General features: G+C 30.4%; 1 protein-coding gene across 1 annotated transcript; it reads left to right on the plus strand.

Annotated features, from left to right (window-relative positions):
- Positions 1-6993: 6993 nt before the first annotated feature.
- On the plus strand, positions 6994-7721 carry LOC7482471 (mini zinc finger protein 2). Its single transcript, XM_024588821.2, has one exon. It carries the CDS (start codon positions 7167-7169, stop codon positions 7455-7457), a length of 291 nt encoding a protein of 96 aa, XP_024444589.1. The 5' UTR covers positions 6994-7166; the 3' UTR covers positions 7458-7721.
- The last annotated feature ends 1474 nt before the right edge of the window (positions 7722-9195 follow it).

A 9195-nucleotide genomic window follows, 5' to 3' on the forward strand; every position in this document is an offset into this window, starting at 1 on the left:
AAAACTGAGAATGCACCCTATTAAAATGTTTTCAGGCTTCACCATTGGAAAGGTGTACCATGACTTTATTAGCCACATCATGTGAATGATTCCATGTCATGTACTCAACAGTTTTTGGAGACATGATTACCTTTGCAGTCTATGAATGATTGTGAAGTATCTAAGTTTTCTATGTACAACAAGAGTCCTTCCCCCACTGGTTATGGGTTTCTAACGAGCAATCTCACATGTTCTACACTTAGTTAAATTTGTATTTTCATAGTAGTATAACATGTAGAAGTTTGGACACATGCCAATTTTCTAGTATCTTAGGCCGAGGGGTTTCATCATGGATTTAGTAGTTTAGAAGTTTTCTTTTAGCCTATTCCTTTAAGGTAAAATGCTTATCTTTTTTTCAATAATTTTGTTGTAACCGGTTCACTCAGCCTATGATCTGACTTGATGGTGAACACCTGTGCAATGATCAATAATTTATGGTGATTTATGCACCCATCTCATAATAGTTCATTGAAATATTTTAAAATATAAAAAAAACCTGGTTGTGTCTGTATTTGGTTCTTTATCTACGATTGAACATTCACTTGTATAACCTTGATTTATTCTCATCGCTTCCATAACTATATTGACCCAACTCTAAGTAAGTAGTACTATGTCATCTACAACTCTATGCACATTACTAAAACTAGAAGTTGACCCAACTATCCTTTCTACCATGGTCTCATAAGGGACATACGGTTCTCCATGTGTAAACCAAAACAAGTATTTCAATATGAACCTTTTTGTAGAAGATGTATTGTTAGAACATCTGGATCAATAAACTTTTTTGTTTTCAAATCTCTTCTAAGGACATCTAATACCAACTCCATTAATATTTCTTGAATTAAACAATGCGTAATTAACAAAACTCTCAATCCTATTATAATAATCCATCATCTGTAACCTTTTGGGTAAAATTCGATACATCTATAAACAATCATCCATTACTTATATCAAACCTATATAGAATATTGATGACAACATGTATTAATTAATTATGTGAACTAAATAAATTAGCTAACATTGGTTTAACTTAAACCTATTCAATCTATTTTAATAGTACTCTTAAATCATTATCAATTATCTATATAAATTTAAATCCCTCCACATTTATTGAAATTTTCAAGTCAATAATAAAATTGATAAGATATAAAATGTACCCATTAAATAAGCTATTATTTATTTTATTACAAAACACCTAAGTCACAAAATCAAAATCAATTTCATCAAATTATAAACAAAATTAATTTTCAAAATCTCAAACAAAACCCTAACATGTACAAATCATATATTCATACATTAATGTTTTATGAAAAAAAGCTATAAAACAAGTAAACACACAAACAAACTACATATATTACAAAGATATGCAATAAAAAATAATATTTTAAAATTCAGTTCAAACGAGCAATGGTTATTTTTGCTTACTTGATGTGGGGAACCCTAAAAAAAAATTGAATTAGAACATGAATGTTAACAGACTAAATGTTAGGGTGGGCGGATTTGTGGTGATGAAAGTTTGATTTGTGATAAAATAGGGGGGTCTGTTGTTTTTCGCAAAGAAAAATGGAGGAAGAAGATGAAATGAAGGAGGAGGAGAGGGGGGTCGCGCGTTAGGTCATAACTTAAATATTACTGATAGATTTACGAACGAATATTACCGAAGAGTTTATTTCATCGGTAATACCGTGTATAAAAATAACACGTCATTGTAGCTTTTTGTTTTTTTTTATTCCTTCATTTTCCTCTATAATTCCCTTGGTATGCACCGATAAAAATATTTTGTCGATGTTTACTAAGGGATATAGTGAGGAACTATTTTGTGGGTAATGTTCACCACAATTTATCGATAAAATTTTGGTTGTAGGTATTTCTGTTTGTATTTGCTAATTTTATGGTTATGATTTGAATACCTTTTATCTTAGAAGAAAGGTTTTTCATTTAACATCACTGAAACAAAAAATTTCCAATTTTGAGTTTGATAAACATAAAGTGATGAGCATTTTTCAAGGGTACTAAAGGAGCAAGTCAAGTCGAGAAAGAAAGTTGTGTGCGAGGATAAAGAACCAAAGATAATGGTTAGATCTTCTTGAGAAGTTCTAGCTTGAAGCCATCAATAAATTTTGATACTTCTAGTCTTAGAAGAAAAAGGTTTTCATCTAACATCACCAAAATAGAAATTTGTCATTTATGAATTTGATAAGGATAAAGTGATAAAAAGAGCATGTTGGGTTAAGAAAGAAAGTTGTGTTTGAGGATTAAGTATGTAATTGACATTGTGGTAGCTTTTTTAGTTGCAGTTTGAAAAAGTATATTTAAAAAAGCTATATATTGTAGTTTTTTCTTAACCCAAGTTTCAAAAGAGAGTTTTTAATATGATCCATTTAAAATAATAATGTGTGTTAATTAATCAAATATTTTTAAATATATGGTTATGATAAAATATACATCACACCACAAAAACAAACAGATAGAATAAAAACAAATGGAGAATAAGAACCATAGATAAGAGTTGAATCTTCTTAATAAATCTGGAGGTTATTAAGCCAAGAGGTTGATAGAGAGAAAACGGTGGAGAGGAAAACAAACCCTTATGTTTTCAATTGAGACTTATATATATAGTAGTGCAAATAATTGTTACACAAATAAGAAAAAAGTAGCATAGAAAAGAATTATACAGGAAACAATATAAGTTAAATAATTCAATAAAAATAGTTACAAAAGTCAAGTCGGTGGAACCTACTTTTCAAGGCATTCGGGTAGTCACAATTCCTTGATGAATTCAATTTCTTAACAATGTGAAACGCCTAAAGTCTTTCCCTGTAATCATATTTGAGCCATTTTACAAGAGTGAGAAAAATAAGATAAGGTCTTAATTATTGCTTTTAATTCTTCAATCCAATTTCTCCATCTTTATCGTAACCTTCACTTCCTTGCTTGAATGACTTTCTTAATAAACATGTGTCGCATTTATTCCACTTAACTTTATCATAGGCTAGACAAAAATTATTCAAGCATAATAGTATAAAATAATTATTTGAAAAAAAATAAATTACTTCGTTAACCACCCAAATACAAAATTAATAACCATTGATCCAAAAACTAATATACAGTTAAACAAACTATATTGGTTTTTAGCATTAGAGGCCCTGTGTGGCATTCGAGCTAACTTAGGAGAGGTATTGCTCACCATCCCTAACCTCCCCACTTGGAAAAAAAGCATCACAATCTCGGAAAAAACCTTCACTATATTCTTTGGAAAAAATGGATTCCATGATAGCAACTTTGCATTTAACTCAAAGTAGGGGATCACTTACTTTCATTTAAAAAAAAAAAATTAATTGTGTATTACTATAATTATAATTATAAGTAATAATAAAAAAGAAAGGTAAATAATTATTTTTTATTGCGGGGCCATACTTAGCTATATTATGGACTCGTACAATGCGCTAAGTACATAGTTACCCCCTTTTTTTTTAATTCTTTCAAAATTACTTTGATAAGGTCTTCAATTTTTTTTTTCAATTACATCCCTATATTTTGTTAACATGATCTTGAGCACCATAATTAATTTCATTTTGCATGTTATGACACATTTGTGATGTAAAAAATTACTCTGGTATTAAACTGATGCTCGATGTTGTAAAATAAAATTTAATTTTATCAATTAAAAAATTAAACAACATCTACCAAATTTAACACAAATACAAAAAAAAAACCCTTTTTTATTGTTCATGGGACACAAAAAATTACAATTTGATCCTAAAATTCTTTAATATTTCATGTTTGGTCCCTAAGATTTAGGTTTTCATGTTTTAGTACTATTCATTTGTTTTAAATTTAAATCCCTAGAATTTAAGAGGAGTGAGAAAACCAAATTTAAAACAAAAACAAAAAAAAAACCCTTTTTTATTGTTCACGGGACACAAAAATTACAATTTGATCCTAAAATTCTTTAATATTTCATGGTTGGTCCCTAAGATTTAGGTTTTCATGTTTTAGTACTATTCATTTGTTTTAAATTTAAATCCCTAGAATTTAAGAGGAGTGAGAAAGTGGCCAGTCAACTATATTATAATCACCAAAAAAATGAATCTTGATGTCATTGAGTTTGTCTTGGAGAGAGAAGTTTAATGGAGATGATGTTTCCCTCTAATCATGTCGTAAAAGTAGATTGGGAAATGTAAAGTTATTTTTTATTCAATTTAATTTTGATTTTTTAAGTCATTATAAGTTTTTTTTGGTGTTTTAAATTGGTTAATTGAGGTTCATAAAAGTTTTTGGAGTATTTCCAGGTAAAAACATGTTAAAAATTGAATTTTTAAAGTCCGCGAACTCTAACCCTGATTTTTTAGTCACCTTCAAAATACAATGCATTGCTTGTATAGACAAACAACAAGTTGTCTAATATATAAAATAAAATTCAGGGTAAAAAATATGTCGTCTGCCCTTTGAAAAAAACATGTGAGCTCGCCTTCCAAACCTAGGTGTGCCTAGACTTTTTCTTGTGTCAGGCATGTCTAGGCCTGGAATGCTAGGCACAAGCATACCGAGCTTTTTTGCTTAGATATCCCTTTATTTTAAAAAGAAAACTATTAAAAATCTATTTAAATTAATCTACTTAAATAATATTTAAGCAATTTTCTTATTATGCTATTTTTTTAAGAAATTTATTTTTTTATGATGATATTATTGATTTTTTTATATACAATTATGTATTAGCCTAATATGTAGAATTTTTAAAATAATTTTCTCATAAATATTAAATGAGAATAAAATATTTGTTTTTTTTTATTTTATTATATAATTTCTCAAATTTGTTGTTGTTATATTTTTTATATTAGTGGGTAAAAATAATTGATTTATTATTTGTATTTTTTACTAAAATTTGCTTTCACGGTTGTAAAAACTTTTATTTAAAAAACAATGGTTCTGTCAAAGTAAAAAATGGAATATATGAATGAGATAATTATATTTTTGATCTAAATTATACATTTTTTCTTTTTAGTTCAAATCATTTTAGTGTTTGCCAATATTTTTTTTATTACAATTATTTTTTATTCAATAAACTACGCTACTAATAAAAAAATTATTTTGTTGTCAAAACAAAAAACAATTACATAAATCAATAAAGAAAGTTTTTTTAAAAAAATATTTTTTTCTCCATAATGTTACTTGTTGTCTTTCCTTAGAATATTTATTTTAATTATTATACAATTAAATAAAAAAATAAATTCTAAAAAATGCTCTGCTGAGCAACCATGCTAGTTTGTTTCTATTCAGACGAAGTCCATTTAACATCCTGCGCAAGCATGTGTAGCTTTCTTCCATCTCTTCGACCCTCATCCAAAATTTCAGAGCACTAAATTTGACCTTTAGATAATCCCTTGTGAAATTATCAAATATCCGAAGTTAAAAGAAACAACATATAAGTTTTATTATGATGTTGAACATAAATGAAAGTAATCTTAGACATAGTTGACTATTGGTGCCTTTTTTTTTATCTGAAATTTATGGTCCAGATAGTACGTATACTGACCTCTTTTTCTCGTTTTTTGTTTTTGTTACAATTTCTTTATTTATTTATTTATTTTCTTTCCTTGGTGAGGATCGATAAGATTTGCTAACAGAATGAAATTTAAGGCGCAGCGACCATTCAGAAGATGGCAAGGTAAGCGAATTGTTCAAGTGATCAAACATTACTAAGACAATTTTGTCCGATCTCTTTTTTTCAAGATGATTTGATTCCCCATTTGCTTCTCTTAAAGTGGGAGTGAAGTTGATAGTCTTCAATCCTTAGACAATAAAGCTATATTAAACAGGTCTTGCAGTTTCCAAGGTTTTGACTTGTCAATACCGAGCATCTTCATTGAAATATTATCCAATCCACCTGATCAACAAATTGATGAGACGATGCACTAATATGCAATGAACTCTCTACAGCACATACAAATTCTTCAGCTACATATTTGTTACACTTGCTATGAAAACAAAAAAACTCCATTGAATCTTCTCAATAGCAATAAGCAAATAGAAACTATCATGGAATTAAAAAGCTATTGCTTTTATGTTCTATTAGTGCCTTTTGAGTTTGATCTTATGATGGTAATTAACTTGTTTTATGCTTTTGAGTTCGATCTTATGATGGTAATTAACTTGTTTTATGCTTTTGAGTTCTTAATTTCTCCAATTTTTACTTTTTAAGAACTCTGCCTTGTCAATCTAATCTAAATTTTTTTTCTCTTAATAATGTTTAAACATATTTTTTGTTTCTAATGTTTCTTTTGTTTTTTTTTAATTTTCTTCACCATTTTATAGAATCAATTACTTGATTTGGATGGAAATGTAACATTGAAATTTTCAAAGAACGTTACAGTATATTACCCATGAACTTATTTCAAAATTCATGAGGGAGTAAGTCTCATCTACAATAGTTGTTGAGTTCGCCAAATTAAACTTGAAAATTTTGCCACAAGAAGTGCAATGGTATAGCTAGTGATTTAGACGAAAATGGAAGGACTTTACATATCAGGTTCGGCAAGGTTGCTAAACACTGGCATGTTATTAGGCCTAGCTAGACAAATTTTGTTGGCATCGTATCGACGCACCCCACAAAACCTCCTTTTAGCATCAGCAACAGTTTATGGGCCACAGTGCATATTAGGTTTAAGAGATTAGCTGTTCATTCTATTTTAAACCAATCAGAGTTTAACACGAAAAGTAAAGCTTTTACATCATTTAGGATTTGCCTGAAGGGTTAATATTTCTTTTCACTGTGCTAATCGGTTGTTAAGGCAGTTCGATTATCACCTCACAGTGACTTGTCGAAATATATAATATTTTTACAACACACAATTACATTGTTAAGAAGAAAAGTAAATGATAATAAATCATGGTACCTGATAAAATGATTTATTGAATAAAGAGAGGTTTACATGCTATAAATATACCCTCTAGGGTTAGGGCTTGCAGTAACAACTAAAAGCAATTTCTTGCTTCTCTCTCTTCTCCCCCTCTCTATCTTTACGCCATATTCTAATTATAGGTCAGTCTTCCAATTGGAGAATTCTAGCCTAGCTTATCAAGGATTTGAAGGCGAAGGAAGCGGAGAAGAATTGGGGACTAGCCAGATGAGGAAGCGACAAGTGGTGGTAAGAAGATCAGAAGAACCTTCAAGAAGCTCAACGACTTCTTCTTTCACTATCAGGAATGTTAAATACGGAGAGTGCCAAAAGAATCATGCTGCTGGAGTTGGAGGTTACGCTGTTGATGGGTGCAGAGAGTTCATGGCAAGTGGTGAAGAAGGCACAGCTGCTGCACTCACTTGTGCGGCTTGTGGTTGCCATAGGAACTTCCACAGAAGGGAAGTGGAAACAGAGGTGGCATGTGATTGTTCTTCACCTTCTTCAAATGGTAATTAGAATTTCGATGAGTGGGGTTTTAAGTTTTAGTGTATGACTTGTACTTTTCCTGTCTGGGTTTGTGATTGTTGTTCTTGTTTCTTGTTCTTGTTCTTGTTCTTGCTGTTTTAGTATTAGTAGCTTTTAGGGTTGATGGACACCATCAGTAGAGCTGCTCTACGATCTGTGTAAGTGAAAAACTAATGGCGAACAGTGAAAATGTGTTGTGTGGTGTGTTTTTTATGATGATCAATGATAATTATCATAGCAAATTGGTTGTGGTTAGATGAATTAGCTGTAATTAGCTTCATGGTTGGATTGAATAAAGCATATCTAATCCCAGAAGCTTTTTTGTCTTTGAATCACAATTTGGAAAGAGAGAAAGAGTATCTATTAAACAGAGGAGAGGAGTATAATGGAGGAAGATAATGATTTCTGGTGTATTATTGTCATGAAATTATTGTCCGGTACTCGAACTTTTTTTTGTAACTTATGATTTGTTATTATTTTCTTTAGTTGTGTCTTTAATTACGCCGAATTTTTCAGTTGACAACATTCTTGAAGCTGTTTCTCCTATAACAAAATGCATTTCTCCATTCTAGGCCATGTAAGCTGTACTCGAAGCATCAGAAGTTTGAACAAAAACAATCTGAGGGGCTAAAGCTTCATTTCCCTCAAATTGATGATTATAGCTATTATATCTGTTAATTAGCAAGCTTCGAACTTTACATAACATTTTCCTAAGTTGGCCTTGTTAATCAACTATTTTTGGCCTAATAATTGTGCTACGTTCCTGATTGATTCTTGTTGTAGTTTATCAACCATTTTTGAAATATTATCTTTAGAAGCTCAGAAAAGAAATCCATGGAATATTTCCTAAATGTGGTAGTCATATCTATATGGTAAGATCACTTTGTATTTAAGGTTACAGGCCCACATATCTAATCATGTTGGTGGTTATGATGGAAAATTCACTTAGCCATGTACTTAAAAGGTGATTAAAAAGCTTGGCCTATAATTCATCTCTTTTCGTTGGTCAATAAAATTCATTAGTTCAAAGCTGACGATAGAAAGACTTGAAAGGATGTCCGAAGAACAGAACTGACCCCATGACTACCAAAATTCTAATATTAAGCATTACAACAATATGGAGCATGCAATCAAGCCTTCTTCCCAGCTTTCTTTATAAAGACCTCATATCATATACTATATAATATACCCAACAATATTATTCTACAATATATATATACACAACAAGCATGTTGAAACCACCATAACATGGTGCTGGAGGGCACACGTACGAAAACTATCTTACATGTGAAAGAGTATATGTATGGAAATACAAACTCTTTGCTATGGTTAGATATTTTCATGTGAGGTGTTAGTAAGCAAAAGTGTTCAAGTTAGGTACTCATATGAGAATGGAGGGAACAAAACTTCCGGTATATGTTATATTTGAATTGGGCAGATATCCATTTCAGGATCATCATGACAAGTCCATGCATGAGAATGGAGTGGAATGATTGCAGTTTTAGATGAAAAGAATTGTTTCTTCAAGCTTGCAATTGGATAAAAATGCACAAGGCTATCGATACATGTGTAAAGTTGTTTTCAAAGTATTAACATTATTTGGTACTTCAAGTTTTTAGCGGTAATTTTCAGGGAAAAGAGGAAGAGATTGTTAGAAACATAACTGGTCTCGATGTCTGTGCTTTCTCGTAGGATTGAACTATTTCTTTCTGTAAAAAATGATGTTCGG

The sequence above is a fragment of the Populus trichocarpa genome, chromosome 17 (assembly GCF_000002775.5).
Source record: "Populus trichocarpa isolate Nisqually-1 chromosome 17, P.trichocarpa_v4.1, whole genome shotgun sequence".
In the NCBI taxonomy this organism is placed as follows: domain Eukaryota; kingdom Viridiplantae; phylum Streptophyta; class Magnoliopsida; order Malpighiales; family Salicaceae; genus Populus; species Populus trichocarpa.